At 36.1% G+C, this 17312-nt stretch overlaps 1 protein-coding gene across 1 annotated transcript in view; it reads right to left on the reverse strand.

The window, feature by feature from the left end:
* The window catches only part of mthfd1l (methylenetetrahydrofolate dehydrogenase (NADP+ dependent) 1 like), a 91871-nt gene that overhangs the window by 13481 nt on the left and 61078 nt on the right, over positions 1-17312 (reverse strand). Inside the window, exons 25-26 of the mRNA XM_066700628.1 lie at positions 10346-10453; positions 9697-9849 (exon numbers count right to left, since the gene is read on the reverse strand). Coding sequence (XP_066556725.1) covers positions 9697-9849; positions 10346-10453 — 261 coding nt within the window. The remainder of the gene's footprint in view (positions 1-9696; positions 9850-10345; positions 10454-17312) is intronic.

The following is a 17312-nucleotide window of genomic DNA, read 5'->3' on the forward strand; positions in this document are numbered from 1 at the left end:
CCCCAAGAAAACTGTTCAATATGTGCCGAATGCATCCCACAGTGAATCAGTACATTTCAGTTTGATTCTTCAAGAATGGCGTGAACCTGGTCTACAGAAGAACAGTCAAAGACGAAGTCTAAAAGGAGATCAGATGGGAGTAAAAGAGAAATGCATATTTTCTTTCCTTTTACCGCCTTTAATGAAGCCTGGAACAACAGGCAAAGTATTTCCTCCAGGAAAGAAGGTACAACATCTGGATTTCATACTTGTACTGTAGTTACACCCACCTAACTGCAAAATACTCCACTGGACAGTCATGGACAGCACTCCCATCAGACATAACTGAGGAGCAAAGGTTTAATAAATATTAAACTAAATACACGAACCAACAATCAAATTACACTGCTTACTATATAGTCTACATCGTTCTTTACTCCTCTTGCAGTTTTTGAATTTGATATTTAAATATCCAAAACTACTTACTCTACAGGCTGGGTCTTTGGCCACAAAAACAAACAAGAAAAAGATTAAAGGCTTAAGAAGCAGTCTTCTATTTCTCACTAATAAGCTGCAAGATCAGATTTACTTGCTGTTTCAACCTAGTATAATTTTGTATTGACTAAAGAATTAGTTAGGATTTTAACGTTAAAGCATATTTTTTATGCAGGGATTTAACTACTTACTTTGTAATATCAACAAAACTGAAGCAGAAAGTTGATCAAAAACTGCAAACTAGATAGATCATCTTAAATTGTTATTACAGAGTACAGATTCAAAGAAGAAAAAAAGAGTTGTAAGGGTATCATACACAGAAAATAGTTTCATTTTTAAACTCCCCAGCCCTATTCCATTGCCATTACTGGCTTGAGAACAAGATCTCCACATTTTGGTACATTGCTGATTGCTCAACTTCGTGCCAAAAAAATTCATGTCCATAACTTTATTTCTGAAATAAACAACTATTGGCAGGGACGTTTTTGCATTTTTTTGCAGAACACTAGAACTCAACCCTGTAATCTAAAGGTGTTTAACCTCCAGCCAAAAAAAAGCATCTTCTTGCCAATAATGCTCAAATGTTTCCATGTAAAACAGACAGCGTCCGCTCCGTTATGCTGCTCTGATAGGAGGCACTGTGTGTGCACGAGGACTGGAGCCATCACCTTATTCCCCCAAGAGAAGCAAAGGATTTCTGACCTCCGAACGACTGGTTCTCTCTTGCTTTTGGCAATCTTATGATGAAATAAACTGGCCCTTTTGACTTTAAACAGACAGGGAAGAGGAAATGGGTTTTATAACATACTCTTTCCACATTGGTTGGTGATTTTATTGGATGTGTATCCTGTTCCTCCACTGAGAATTTGAAAGCAAAATAATGCAGATGTGGAGGTATTAGTAGTGACATGAAGGCAGTAGCTGTATGCTTGAATGAGCACGTGCCTCAGACACAGAGGGCTCCACAACATGAACCTGAAATTGTCCTGCCAGTGCTTTTCATCCACATGAAAATATTTAAACTATGTCTTGATTGGTACTGTGATCAGACATCAAAAACTGTGACATATAATAATACATCAACTATAACTATCAAATGTAACCTCTTTCATTGTTGCCGAGTCTCTTTAGAAAACACCTAAAGACCTTTGTGACTGTGCTGTAAGTTTCAACCACAAAGGAATGTAATATATTTTAAGAATTTCTATAATTATATATAGGTCTTGCCCACATTTACCACTGGATGATATTTGCAGCAATAGAATGAACTAAATTTAAATGTTGGCATCATGTGACTAAGTGCATAATACTTTTAAATCAGCCCTTTAAATCAGTGCACTAGAGAAACAATGTATGGAATGTAAAACTTGGCAGTTACTCATTTATGCCAATCAACAGGAAAAGAGAAGGAATAAAACAACAAAACCCTGGATGGAATATGCCTTGAATAACCTGATAGGATAGGGCTGTGAGAAGAGACTTTTACCCTTTGGCACAGGGATGGAGTAGACTTATGGGGAGTATGAACTAAGGTGTTCTTTCACATGAATGTAATTGAGAAATTAATTATTTTGCTCATAAATCTTATGAAATATGTGACAATTGTATGAAACCCCATTTACATGGGGCCTTGTTCATCTACAGCTAGTGTTGTAACTGATGACATGAAGAGGTTGCAGTTAGTACTTTTCTAATATGTAGGACATGTAATTGCGGCAGGCGGTAAACTGTGAAATGATTATAATATTTATTGTTTAACTGAAACTTGCATGCTAATTAACTTTATACAGTCTTACAGGCCATAAATAGAATTCAAAATGGCAATGCATGCCAGAGGAAGTGTGATTATATTGATCTGCACTGATAACAGAACAGAATACAATGTCTAATGAAGACTGGAGGGAGCGGACATTGGTACTCGAGTAGTAGCACCTTAAAAGGCAAACAACAACATTCAATCTCTAAGATAAAAAACAAAATGAGTAACATCTAATGTAAAACAGAAAGAATCCTCAAAGAAAACATTAATTAGGGATTAGTCTATTCCGAAACCCTCTGTGAACATCTGAATTTCTGCTTCACAAAACACAGGTATTTATCCACATATTGCTGTAAATGGTTTATATCTTTGCCAACATGTCATTTTCATCCAGAAATAAACATTGCTTGGAGGTTAGGGAATCAGCCAAAACATGTATTATCAAATGGAAATCACTGAATCTCTTATTCTTTGTGTTTATTTATCTTAATAACAGAGAGCCTTACCCTTCTAGTTTTCACAATACTATCCTTTTGCTTATCCTCTTAGTGTGATACAGATCAAAAGCATTTCAAAATGAAATTCACAAATCTCAGCTCCAGCCCTGATTAAAAGCATTCTGGACATTTTTTTTTAAGCGTGGGGGGGGGAAGTCTGCTTGTGTGTTTACAGCCCTTAAGAGAATCCCATTTGGTCCTTCAAATATCCTACAAGAGCACAGCTAATTCAAACCCATATGATTGTATTCACTAGATCACCACATCACCACAAAACACACTGACATACATTCAGATTCTACAATTTATGACTTTGTTTATTCTCACATAGTGAACAAGCTGCTGTCTTTAAATAGCAGGAAGGGTGTAACACCAGCAGTAACATGCGCCACAGCCTGAACTCATTCGAGGCTGGTTTTCTCAGTAAAATAGGTTCATGGTTCCAGTACTATTTCTTTAACTGTCAAAGTCAAACCTGACAGTTGTAATTAAAGACCAAGATTGCAGCAAAATATTCATATTTTCACCCAAAAGGCCAGTCAGAAAAGTTCCCTTCTGACCTTTGAAAGGAACTTTCACTTTGTGCAATAAATAGCTCCTCTTCAGGCATCGATTACATCTCAAAAGGACACAAAAGAAAGCTCGTCACAGCCTACACTAGGTACACAATACAACACTGATATTGGTCATAATCATAGTAAATGATTATGTTAAGCAGATCCCCCAGTTAATGTTATCATGGCAAAGTCCCATTTTTTCTTGTCGTTTTCCTTTTCTTACAAAACAGTTTTTTTGTTTTTGTTTTTAAACTGCTAAAGTCGTTTCTCCCTCAATAGGTCTCACTGTGAAGAATCATCCGAGTGTTATTTTATTAAACTCATTTCTCACTGCAGAATTTAGCATGGTAGTCCAATATGGTTATTGAGGTAGCTTTGGAAAATGTTTGTCACGTTAATACTACTAATAATATGAAATATCACTAATGATTTTTCAATATTTCATCTAATTAAAAAGGCCGAACCATTTCTGACATTATACTTTGAAAATGCACCCTAACAATGTATTCAGAATAAAATACCACACATAAGATCCCTGCTTTTGCCTGGGTATTTGGTAGGATTGTACAAGATTTAACAAATTAAGGTTTCTTTTTCACATTAAAATGTAATACAATTATAAATATTGGTATTTGACTTAAAATATGTATCCTGGCTTTACATCACCAGTGTTCTTGGGAATAATGAGGCCGGAAATAATGAGGAAGGTAATATTAGGCTCAATTAAAGAGAGGCAAACGATGATGTCCTACTATATATATATGGGAGTGGTGAAGGCTGCTTTGTTTCACTTCTGGATGAAAACAGTGCTATTTCTATGCATCAGTTGGAAATCCTTTGATTCAGAGCACCAGACAGATCGACAAACCATTTTAGTCAAAGGGTTCAAGAAGTAAACATGGAGACCGAGTCTTGCCAGAAAAATGTCTCTATTGTTCTGCAGAGACAACAGACTTCTGTACTGCAAACTGTGAGAGGGACAATGTTACTGGTTTTGCATCGACCAGTGAATAATATCACTGTGTAGCAGCAGAATCCTTGAGCCAATCAAGATTATTGCTGTAAACAAAAGATTCATTTTCATCTTCAATTCAACCCCAGGCCCAAAAGAGTTGCAGTTTATGTAGCGACTTGAAAACGTTACCGATAAGTTAAATTACTATTTTAACACTTGAATGAAAATCATTGTTATTGAATTGCATCTGACCTTTGGTTTCATTCTAATGTATTATGATCCAAATTAAATTAAATTCAAATATTTAAATAATTATTGCAGTGGTATGTGCCACCCTACATTGGGCTACCATGCAAAAGACAACACCTCAATGCCTCAGCAGCAACACACAACAGATTTCTGTACGTCAAAACAAATAACTAAATTTCTGGATCATTTTAAAATGTTAGGGAAAGTTTTAAAGACAAAAGAGCAAGATATCTGGGGAGGAAATGGAGTCTTTCTCCTGCAGTTTTATGCACTCACTGTGATGTAACAGCATGTCAGTGTTGCTGTAAAAGCATCACATTTACTACTTTAAGCCCTTATGAGGCTCTTGACATTAAACCTATTTATTACAAATATAACATATATGACTGAGGAAGACCACCGAGCCATGAGGCAGTGTTTGTGCATTCTGTGGGGCTGCAGGGCCTTTCAATAGGGCCCCTCCACCCATGCATTACTAGAGTATGACATCAGCCTTTTCCTGAGGCACTGCCCCTGGCCTTCCTGCCCCCCCACACCCACCCCCTCCTCCAGCATCAGAGCCAAGCAATGTTGTCAGCCATCCACCTGCGAGAGTCATAACCCCAGGTCAGGGTGACACTGAGCCGGGATAAAAACCACGTCAGTGTTAATTAAAAAGCACGGCTTGTGTGAGCGGAGTTATCCTGATAACATCCAGCTAATTTAGCTTGGAAGCCTTTCTAGGGAAAGTAAGACAAAAAAAAAAAAAAAAGACATATTATACACATAAATACATAGCAGACGCCAACAATAATAGGCTTAAACATGGCAGGCAAAGGCAGAGGATCTCAGTGTTTAGACAGTACAAATAAAGCTGTTTGGGCTCATGATAACACACACCCGAAAAACATCTGGCCCCCGCTCTGCTGTCACTTGCTTGATGTGATTTTACGATACAGAGATCAGCAGAAGAATTCTGCAAAGCCATTCTTTCTTGGAATACCATCCTCCTGTTGGAAGTTCAGATATAGGAGGATGTTCGTGGAGAGTGTCTATGGAAACTGACACCAGCAAACAGCACTGCAGAGATGATGTATTATTTATCTTTACTTTTCGTTTAATCTAGAGGGATGCAGTGCTTTTTCATTATTATTTTTCTGTATATTAGAGAGGCACAGCATGGACAATTTAAGCTTAAGAATGTAGCTTAATAAAAATGCTGGCATGAAGTACTTTTATTAAGGAGCTTTATGATTCAGACCACAGACATTACTGTGGAGATAACATCTGTAATTAAACAATGGGATTTTATAATAAAAATACATATATAAAAAACTATTTCCAACACAGTTTTCTCCTGCCTCGCCGTATCCAGCTGCATCACCTGAAGTGTATTTTTTGCAATCAGATCTCAACCCAGAAATGCAAGGAATCTGATGTCGATATGACTGCTTTCTCAGTACTAGTACTAAGTACTAGGTATTGTACTAGTAAAAAGGAATGAATACATTAATACCAGAAATAACATGGAAATACTACGAAAACATTCTTTAAAATTATGATTAAAAAAAAAAAAAAGTAATATGATGGCATACAATCAGATTAATTATGTACTCATATGGCAAGACATCAGATTTTTTAAAGATTCTTAAATCGGGGTTTGGATTGCATACAGATATATGAGTGAAAGCCTTTATACAATTAGATTAATTACTTACAGATTACAAAGACTTCTAGTATTAAACAGAAAAAGGTTTCCCACCATATTTAATAAGTACAGAATACTTTAAATTTGCATTTATTTTGGCAAGACCATCCCTGTCAATTATAATTCAAGTTAAAATATTTATTGGGAATGTATGAAAAGACACAAGCATGCAAAAAAACTCCTGCCAAGAAGAAAGGCTCTACTTCAAGAGTTCAAAGAACTAGCAATAAGTGTCCTCAGTTCCTGAATGTGTGAGTAGTCACAGGGTTACCTGAGATGAAAGAGGAAACACACAGTAGTAAAATGCCCCATACAGAGAGACTGTGACTATCAACTCGTGTGCTGCACAGGGACAGCCTCCAGGCCTCACCAGTGGTAAAAACACTAGGCCATGAAATCAAGGAACATGTTTCCACAGGAAACGCTTCCTTCCCGACTCCGAGCCATTGACACTTTCATCAGGGAGGTTACGACAACAAACCAGGAATCCGCGACGATGTTGCAGAGTTTACTCCAATATAAGGAAATCAGTGACTGATGCGATAACACAACAATAGTGTTCCTGTGGGGAAATCATGTCATTTCTGTGTCACCCTGTCCTATGACTTCACCAGTGTCACCTTCACTCACAAAACACAACATCTTGTGAGTCAGTGATACAAAAACAAGTTATAGCTGCACTAAGAGTACACTGCATATGGTAAGTAATTTTATTTTCTAGGAAGCAAAAAAATAAATAAAAGATGTGAAGAATTTAATTTAAAATGTGAATAATAAGCCATAAATGTCCTGTGCTGAATTCTCAGAGTGTAAAGACTGTCTGCCTCTGCTAGGGTGCATTTAAAAGGATCTAATGCTAATCCAACACTAGACACACATTTTTCTAGAGCTTTATAAAGTATAGCAGTCACGAAGTTTCGAATACACAAAGTTTCAAACCGCTTCAAAGAAACCAATGGCAAATCTCTACACCTCACTGTGATATTCCAAACCTTATGGTAAGACTCTGCCGGCTATAGGATCACGTGAAATGGAATCGCGATTCGCACTTTGCTTCAGTGCAGCCCGCTGTTTCACTTCTGTACAGACTGACGTAGTGAGCTTATTCTTTCTATAATAACTATGGTAAAGAAGAAACACCAGTGAGCAGAAAAAAGGAAGGAAAAAGTTCAGTAGAGTTCCATAAAGTACAAAGCAATGCTACAGTATGGCAAATGATGGGTATTAATGAATTAATATAGCTTATATTAACTGTGTATTGTGCTGAATTTGTTTTTTTAATACAAGTTGCAGAAGATTAGATAATACCCTGTTGAAGGGATTCCATTGTGCATGTGTAATTTCATGCTGTTTTATAGCATATTACACAAATCATGGGCGAATGGCTGAAGGGGTCTGACCTGTACATTTTAAATGCTGGTATGAAATGGTTTGTTTCTCAGGGCTACAGTGTTTGAAGTGAACTCCATGCTGCTGACGGAAGGAACTGGCAATGCTACAGAACTGACAACACGAAGAGAAGATCTGTCCTGTGTGCCTGTAACCCTGTAATGCTGGACAGGTTATGGTCAGTGTGTCATAGAGTAATGCACTTTAGCAGCATGACTGGAATTCCAGGGCCATTTCTAATTGGAGGCTATTTATTTCAAGACCAAAATAATTATGGTGCAGTGTAATTCATTAATTCATATTTAATGTTCTGTGCTTTCAAATATGAAGGTCTATAATGATTTGCCAAAACAAATTATAGCAGATACAGTAACCCCACCCCCCCATAAAACGTCCCCATGTAGTAATGTCGTTTTACAAAAACCTTGTCTTACATTTTCATATCTGATGGTACTACAATATTTACAAGGACAGAAGGAAGGAAGAGATTGTATCAATGTTTAGACCTTCCTTCAGAACTCTGCCTGTGTTCTAAAGTGTGGACCAGTTGCCTTTCATAATGACCAATTGGTTGACGGTTTACAAAGGTTCGTTTAATTGAAATAAACTTAACGCAAGGTCTTAAAGGTCTTGAGTGAGCAAACACAATGGGGACTTGTATAACTTATCAAACAAAGACTGAGAAAGCAGTCATATCGACATCAGATTCCTAGCATTTCTGGGTTGAGATCTGATTGCAAAAAATACACTTCAGGTGATGCAGCTGGATACGGCGAGGCAGGAGAAAACACAGGAGGGATCACTGACGGGAGGGAAACGGGAATATTTAATGAAAACCAAACTTGCGCAGAAACCAAAGCCCTCAGATATGCGTCTCATCTTTGAATATATATTTTGGGACTCCTGTACCCCATGGTGAAACCACAAGTAACAAAGAAAAGATCAAACACAGGAGGGTTAGACAAATGTTTTGATAATACCTTAGGTTTTTTCAGTTAAGTATTTATTCCAGTTTAACTAAATACAGATTACTCCAATTATTACTACCAAATCTATCTGAAAAATCAAACACAGATCCGCATTGCTTGTAATGAATAATAACCACAGGATTTTTGTTTTGTTTTTTTGCCTTTGATAACTTAAAAAGTAACAAACGCACTGCTTCTACTTAAAATGGAAAGAATAATACTTAACTAACCAGTGAAGCATGAAGCGACAACTTGGTTAATAATGAGGGTGTGATCACAAACTCTTTTTACTGTTCAACAACGGTTTTCCCCTCCCAGATTACATGAATGGCATTAGAGAAAACACAGCGCAGCTTCTTTAATGTCTGATCAGGGAGTGAAGGTCTGTGACAATCCTAACAGCGATGTGCTCTCCTTGAACCCAAACAGAGGCTGTTACCCTAACGCAAACAATAAGAGGTCACATGCAAGACTGCCACCATAACGATCAAAGACTCACTGCAACCAATTATACACACACAATTTCCAGTACAGGACAAATATTGACAGAAGTAAGAAAATATTTAAAAAAAAGACAGGGGCACAATTACCATTTCATTTGTCATAACCATAAGAATACATCTTTTCACCTAATATCACATACAGTTAACTCTTAATAAAAAATACATTTGTTTTTTGGTCATTTGTTTTTTAGTAAAATTAAATCAACACAGGTTGTTTAATCCACAGATTATAATTTCTGCACTAATAGTTTTAGTAACAATAGTAGAATTGGTATTATCTGCTCCTATACAAGTAGAGTTAAATTGAGTATAATTAATGTACTTAAAAACACACAAGCGACAAAACACTTTTTCCTTTCCTTGCTGATATTTCCATTCTGTTACACTAATCCGATTTTACTTCCCATCTATCTAAAAGATAATATATCAAACCACATATGACAAGGGAAGTGACCAGCTTTTAAAAAACAACAACAAAAATATTTTCTTAAACAATGCATATGCAAGCATATTGCAGCTCTCTGCCAAGTGCTTTGGTTTATAAAAGGAGCACATACATTTGTTTGTATGCTGTCCACAGAGAGGACAATACCAGTCTTCTATCACATTAACCCGTTGATGCAAACGGAAAGCTCCATTGCTCAAGATTTTCACTCACCGTCCCAACCAGAGGGTAGATGAACCCAGCCCCAATGCTGGCACGCACATCGCGAATGGGCAGAATGAATCCTGAGGGAACGCCCTTCTTGTCCGGCTGGTGAGACAGAGACAGGTGAGTCTTGGCCATGCAGATGGGAAGGGCTCCGAAACCCTGGTCAAAGAACAGAAGGAAGACGTGTTTAAAGAATTAACCTGGATCCTGGAAATGGATGGTCAAGAACATTATCTTCTGCGTACAATTAAAGATTATGGGACTTTTTTTGCCACTGATCCCTTGATTTTTATCATCCATAAAAGGATTTAACCTGCAGAGAATTGGAAATTTATATTAAAATACCCCTGGATGACAGTTGTTTTAATGATGATAATTTTTTTGTGTGATCATATTTCAGAAGGTACATTTATTTTTGTAATAATCATAACTAAACTGACATCTTCATCAGTCTGGAAGACTAGTATTGGTTCAACCTGATCTTGTACTTTTAAGAACTTTGAGGTTCTGATTTTTAAGACATGATATAAAACAATATGACTTAACACCTTAAAGAAAGGGCCCTGTTTTCAAATCATAAAAAGGTCTAAATCACCTTCTCAGATTAGAGGAGATCTATACAATAAGAATGAATAGACTGCTATTTTTCTCTTACCTGTTTATTGTAACAATCTATTTTAGCTTGAGCCTCTGGTGACAGTTCAATATCCTTGGCCCCATAGACTCTCTGTGCAATCGTTCGTATCTTTTCCACAATGGGCATCTTTAAAGAACACACAGGAAAAAAAAAAAACATTTTTTATCCAGAAGAATATATACAACAAGCACCCGTTAGTGTTGTTAGAGCAAGTTATGAACAGACTGATATAGTGCATTTCAATATCTACTTTATTTTACCTCAAAGCAACAAATGGCAAGACAATTGTTTTTTTAAATAATGAAGTTACATAAAACTTAATACTCTACACACATAAACTTGAGTTATCTTTCTTAAGTTCGGAGAGATTTGTTTTCCTGCCACAAGCTGCAAATCTTTGAATGTTTAAAAAAAGTTATTTGAACTTTTAGCAGCCATTTCCCAAAAACTGGCATTCTTATTACATGTAACACATTACTTGGATGAATAAATTAAGAAAGGCAGGGTTAAGTAAAAGGGTGCACATTCTGTGGGAATCTTGTTCTTTGAATTCATAAGGAATTCTTAAGAATGCAGAAGGACAGTGAATAAACCGTAAATAAATACATGGTTGACACTGATTATCCGTTTTATATAAATGTGTTTTCGTGGAAAATAAGCACTTGGAGAGGAACACTTAGTTACATAAATACTAAATAAAGTACAGTTTCACCTCTATTGCAGAAATGAGTAATCCCAAAAGATAGCAATGTAAAACAAATTATAGGCAAGTCATTATGATGATGAACTGGTATGAAAAAAATGTAAAAGCTAGTAATGACTGCTGATGTAAAAAGTACTACTGGTGTACAAAGAGCTTTCTGTACCAAATATTTGAGGATTTTTTAGAATGACAGATCCAGTTTCTGAATTCCTCCTAGGTAAGAGGTTTTCAGTTGTAAATAAAAACTAGAATATAAAAAAGGTTTGTATAGAAATAAATTATTATATATCCATATCTACAATATATCTATCTATATGATAACAAACAAGTGAGATTTCACAACTAGGGCACCTACATGTTAAATAATTTGTTTTATACTGGTTTTGTTGTTGGCAAGGTGGACATGATAAAATGTAAGACTACACATGTTGGTCATATGTTACATGAGAAAGTAAGTACATTAAAAACTTTTTGCGATTTTATGTCAGTACAGACCGAGGCATATGCAGCGGATGCCAAGTTTAAAAATGGCTGCCATTTGACTGTGAACAGGTTAAATCAGCTCACAATCTCTGCAGGAAACAAATTGCAACCCTGTTTCTCTGGCACAAATAACCATAGAAATAGAACCAAACCTGCCACAAGACAGCAATCATAGTACAAATGGAGAATAATAATACATTAAAACAAAGTTTAAGCAATATAAAGCAACAAATGTAAAATGCAATGCAAAATGTAAAAATGGCTGCCATTTGTTTGTTTACAGATTGCCCAGCAAGTTTATGACCAGGGCCCTGCATTTAATGCAAACTCCCAGCCCAAGGTGGTTATGCCATTGCCTGCTTAATTAAACCACTTATTGATTACTAATCTCCTGGTTCTGTGAATCATCTCAGTTAGTCATTCTTTTAAGGCACATTGGTGTGTTGATTAATGGTAGCAGTTAAGGACATGCATCCCTTTATTACTAATGCATCTTATTCAATATTATTTCTTAGAATGTGTAAATAATTTAAATGTTCCAGTTTACTAGTAGGAACACATTTCTCAAAAAGAGAATACGAAAACTGCACTGATTCCCTGAACAATTTATATGAAATACTGTATTCAGAACATCAATGCTGTAACATAGATTACAAAGAACTATAATAATGATGCAAAGTTGTTCACACAGTATATTAAGTGCCACTTACAGTTTCATGACAGAAAATGTCCCGTGCTTTAAATTTTGCAATTAAATTGAAACATTCTTAGTTGGTTAACCCTGCCTTCCATCATAGATTGATGTTCTACAAAACCTTGGCCATAAGAAGAAACATTTCTTTCAGCATCTACAGAAATGGTGGTAACTGACAAATCTTTTAGCTTTTTGTGTTAGTTTTGTACATCTGTAAGCAATATCTGGAGGTCCTCTAACACTACAGTGTTTGGTGAAATTAATTTCCATTTCCACAAAGCCTCTGTAAAAAGATGTATTTAGAATGACATGTAGCAGCAGAATACCAAGTGACCCATCGTGTTATGCATGGCTCAAGTGGCAACTTTACGGGTAAAATAGTCTTCCGGTCAGCCTTTCAAACAGTTTTCTGCTTGGGCAATGTATAAATATCTCCAACAGTTTGCAAAAAGCTTGTTGGCTTTCGGGAAATTATTTGCCCGAATATTGCTGGCAAGGGCTATTATGTACTAAGTCAAATGTAATGAATTTGGTGGTATATCTCAAAGAATGCCAATATTACTTTCACTTCAAAAGGTATTTGATAGTCTTTGGGGAACTAATAAAATGTGCAAAACATACTGATCTTTTGCATCTGAAGACTCGTCAGTAACTACAGGTATACTTTGAAACATCTATAGCAGTCTTGTGCAAATCAGTAAATCGGTAGATACAGTATTGCCTTTTCAGTTTCAAGAAATTGCTCCTGAATTTGTTTAATGTTTGTTCAGAAAGGTTTATTTTAACTGATCAATTTTTTCAATTACCATTATACTTTTAAATTAGAGAACGCATAATGTGGTGATTTCTTAATGGTGAATTCAATTACTATAACTGGACATGTTCCAGAGAAGTCTAGGGCAGTTGAATTCTAAAAACAAAAAAAACAAGTAGCATAAAATGCAGGACCCTATTTAGGACTTATCACTGTCTGCAATAAACATTATGCAGCAGACAGACCTTAAAACTATACATTACCTGCTCAATCCTGCTCAAGGTGGGCACTTTTTTTTTTTTTCAGATTTTGGCTTTTCGGTGTTCTGAGTACAGGTTCTGGCGTTTGGTTAAATACACTGCTTATTCTGTATGTTTTTTTCTTTATGCTAAAACAGATCTGGGAATTGTAGAAATTAGGTTGTTGAACTAAAAACAGTTGATCTCACTCTAATCAAGGGCCATTTGACCTTACAAAGTATGCTGTTATTGATGTCACAGAATCATTTGAATCTCAATGGGAGAAAATGAGAGCGAAACAAAACAAATGCTTTTTAAGTGCTGAAAACCATGTGGGTATTTTCAACAGAAAACGTATGTTGCCTGATAAAACTAGTTTCTGAATAATGTCAAAAAAGCTTACAGTTTCTACAAAACATCAAATATATTTAATTATTCTTCCTTAACAAAGCTATCAACTTTTGTTTTGGTGGAGGACATCTGAAGACACATGACGAACATAAAGTTAACTCAATAATGCATCTCAAACACTGGCATCTTGTGCAAGAAGTAGTCCGTCCTGTGCCGTCAGTTAATTAAAGTCACAAACTCAATAACTGAAAACAGCTGATGTTTTTTGAGTTTCTGCAGAAATTATATTTCTATGGATGAGGACATTATGATAGTCATTTATTTTTCCACTCAATTGTGAATACAACTTCTACAGGGAGGACCAGACAAAGTTTGTTTAGTGCAAGTCCACAGAGTAAATATCAAAATCCATGAAACTAAGCAGACTATGCAGCAAGTCATAATTAATGGAACCCCATTCACAAAAAAGACCACAAGGACATATCTCTGCTCTTTTTCCAAACATATAATGCAAATGGTGCCAAAATGATTTAACTACCTCAATCTGTTTCACGTTTGTGTGTTTACTTTTGTTTTTAATTTGGAGGTGGTTGCAAGTTCACATTTCATTTATACTTTTGAACTTGGGTGTATATTTAAAAACAAAAGAAGAACCTCTGTATACCAATAAAAATAAGTCTTTTCATTTATGATGCTGTCAAAGAAGAAATTGGCCACACATTAAGACTAGCCAACAATCCACTTGTAAATGTATATGAAACATTAGAAAGAGAAACTGACAGAAAACAGCAAGAGTTCCTCCATACTATGTGTGTGCATGGGGAATATATAAAATAGTGTTATGGTTCACTTAAATTGTACAGTGTGTAGAGAATTAAGCTGAATAATTCCATATGGCTCCCAGTATGATTAACAGTACACCATTTGTAAAATGCATAACAAATACGAGTAGGTTCACGTTATGATAAACTTCATCACTTACTGATCTGCAGTTTGACAGATCTCACTTTTTTTTAAAGGGAGAGTCTCGTATTGAGATATTGTCATCTTTGCATTTTAACTTTTCAATCTAAAAATGTTTGTTGCTTTTGTTTTTTGGTGTGCAAACAGACGTGAATGAGGCAGTGTGGTGGTGGAGTGGTTGGGGCTGTTGCTTCACCACTCCTTGGACTCAGACTCTGACCCTGGGTATCTGCCTGTGGTGTTTACATGTTCTTCCTGTGGCCGTGTGGATATTCTCTGGATGCACCCGTTTCCTCCCACATCCCTAAGGCACACTGCTTAAGCTGATTGGCTACTCTAAACTGGCCTGGAATTGTGCGAGTGTGCCGCGTGTGTACCCTGCCTTGTGCCATGTGTCTGCCGGGTTAGGCCCTGTACCTGATGAAGCGGTTACTCAATAAGGATGGATGGAGAGATTTGTTGTTGTTGTTATTACTAGCATCCAATTAAAACAAGGCCTTGTTTTTCAGTTTATATAGAGTTTTAGTATTATACAGACATTAAAGGGTCATTTTCCCAATAAAATATAGGCTAAGAGTGGATCGTTTATACTGACATTATATATATACTGACGCCACAATTGCACCCATGATGGTATAAATAAACCCTTGCAAGGGAGTCTATGTTATCTCCTAAAGCAGGGGGCTGCAAACTGTATTCTTCAGTCTATGATAGATACACTGACGGGAGCAGCAGGATCCAGGATCTTGATAACCAAAGTTATATCTCACCTCTTATGAGCAGAACTTTTATCACAAACAAAACTGATTCAAAACCAGGGGAGTACATGACTGGCCTCAAGTCAGGACAGAGATTTAACACACACTTCAGACAGGTGTTTATTACATAGCACTAGTACATGCTTCTTTAAATAACAAATGCTTTAATATCATAGGTTATATTTTAAATATTTACTGTGAAACATAACCAAGTCAAAGATCAGTAAACCAATTGCTTATACATGTCACAGGTAGACTATGTAAAGTGCAATCAATCATTAGTTACATTTGTACACATTCAAAAGTAGAAAATAATTAGAAATGCAATAAGGACATCCAAGAAGCCTGCACCATTGAATTTTAAGTCCATGATTCAAAGAAATTCCAAGTTTAATACTATCTTAAATTGTGGACCTTAGGAGCACAAGCTCACAAACATCACTGTTTTAGTCTGTTCAATCAGAATGTTCCTCACAGAGAAGGATAGTAAATTGGCCGCAAATTGTCCAAGGTTTTCCAGTACAGTAAGATTATGTAATGACATTACCGTATAATTACTAACTTGTGAAAGAAGTTACCAGTCAATTTTTTACCAAATATCAACACGTGTCGTCTTGACAAAATAACGTAAATATGTTGGGTAAATGCACAGATCTTCATATCTAATCTGCAGATTGTAATCAAGGCTTTCTCCTTGCTGACTAATGTATCTGGATACTGAAATAATTGCATATGAGGTCAGCAAGTATGTTTGAAAAACCTGCTATATCCTGAAGCAAGAATCATTGATGTCCTCAATTAATCCTTTCTGAGTGCAAGGATTTTTATGTTTATGCATGAAGTATGAGAATGTCAAAGCAAAATCTGTGCTTTAATATGTCATAATTTCTAGTGCTAAAGAAAACATTGGATGTATTGAGCAGACAAAGTACAGGATTAATGTGTAGTACACTAGGCCCTTTCACAAGCTTTCTTGCGGTCAAAATTATAGGGTTTTCTTATCCTTTTATTCTTAATTTTTTCCTTTCAATTTAATTTGGCTGCATGTTTAAGCATGTTCATTAGCATGTTGAAACTCAAACCCACAAGTGGTAGTCATGAGTATTATTTCCAATACTGGGGAATTTAATAATATTGTGACTTTACATTTCTGGTCTCCGTAGCAGAAAATGAATTGGACACTGCTGCATTACTACATCTGTGTTTTATCATTATAAAACAGGCACTATAAAACATTTTAAGAATCTGTGATTTTCTTAAGCATTTAAATGTATTTTGCAAGAAGCATTATTTCATGTCGATCATATATAAAACTAATTCCTTTCAGACTAACTAGGTCAGTGATTAAAAAAACCGAATTAAATTTAACACAGGTATTCACAGGACTATTACAGAGGTGCGCTTATCAAGTGTGTGGGGTAGAGAGGTTTGAACTGAAATCTAATCGACACTTAACTACCAATCATGATTACAACCTCCTCGGTCTTAGATCTGATTCGCTGCCAGATGTGTGGTGAAGTGTGAAAAACATCTTTAATGCATCATGAATGAATACGACCTTTGAGGGGGCTGATGATGATATGCAGCTTTTTGTGAAGTTTCTCTCCTTTAAAGATGAAAGCAAAATGAGTAACTTGGTGTTCTAGAAGTTGTTGATAGAAATCATAAGTTGCTATAAAGCATTGATACGAGATGCCATTGACTTTACAAATTACAAACAACATAAGAGATTGTAAAGCAGCCTCAAGGAGTTTTACAGAACAATCCTGTGACCTTTCATATCTAAGATACAGTTAGACAAGTACACTTGAAAAACAAAAAATGGGAGCTGAACTGCTGGGCACCAGTATAAACCAAGGTTGTTCTTCACACCTCCCTCTGAACATACCCTGAATACTTTAGTCTTCTGATTGCACCACCTCTCAAGACTAGGAAGCATTTGTTCTTCAACTGCAAGATGCCATTTCATGTTATTTATATGCTCTTTATGAGAACCCAAGATAGATCAAATACCAACACACTATAATCCAGAGGCCCCAA

Source organism: Amia ocellicauda, chromosome 1 (assembly GCF_036373705.1).
Source record: "Amia ocellicauda isolate fAmiCal2 chromosome 1, fAmiCal2.hap1, whole genome shotgun sequence".
NCBI lineage: Eukaryota > Metazoa > Chordata > Actinopteri > Amiiformes > Amiidae > Amia > Amia ocellicauda.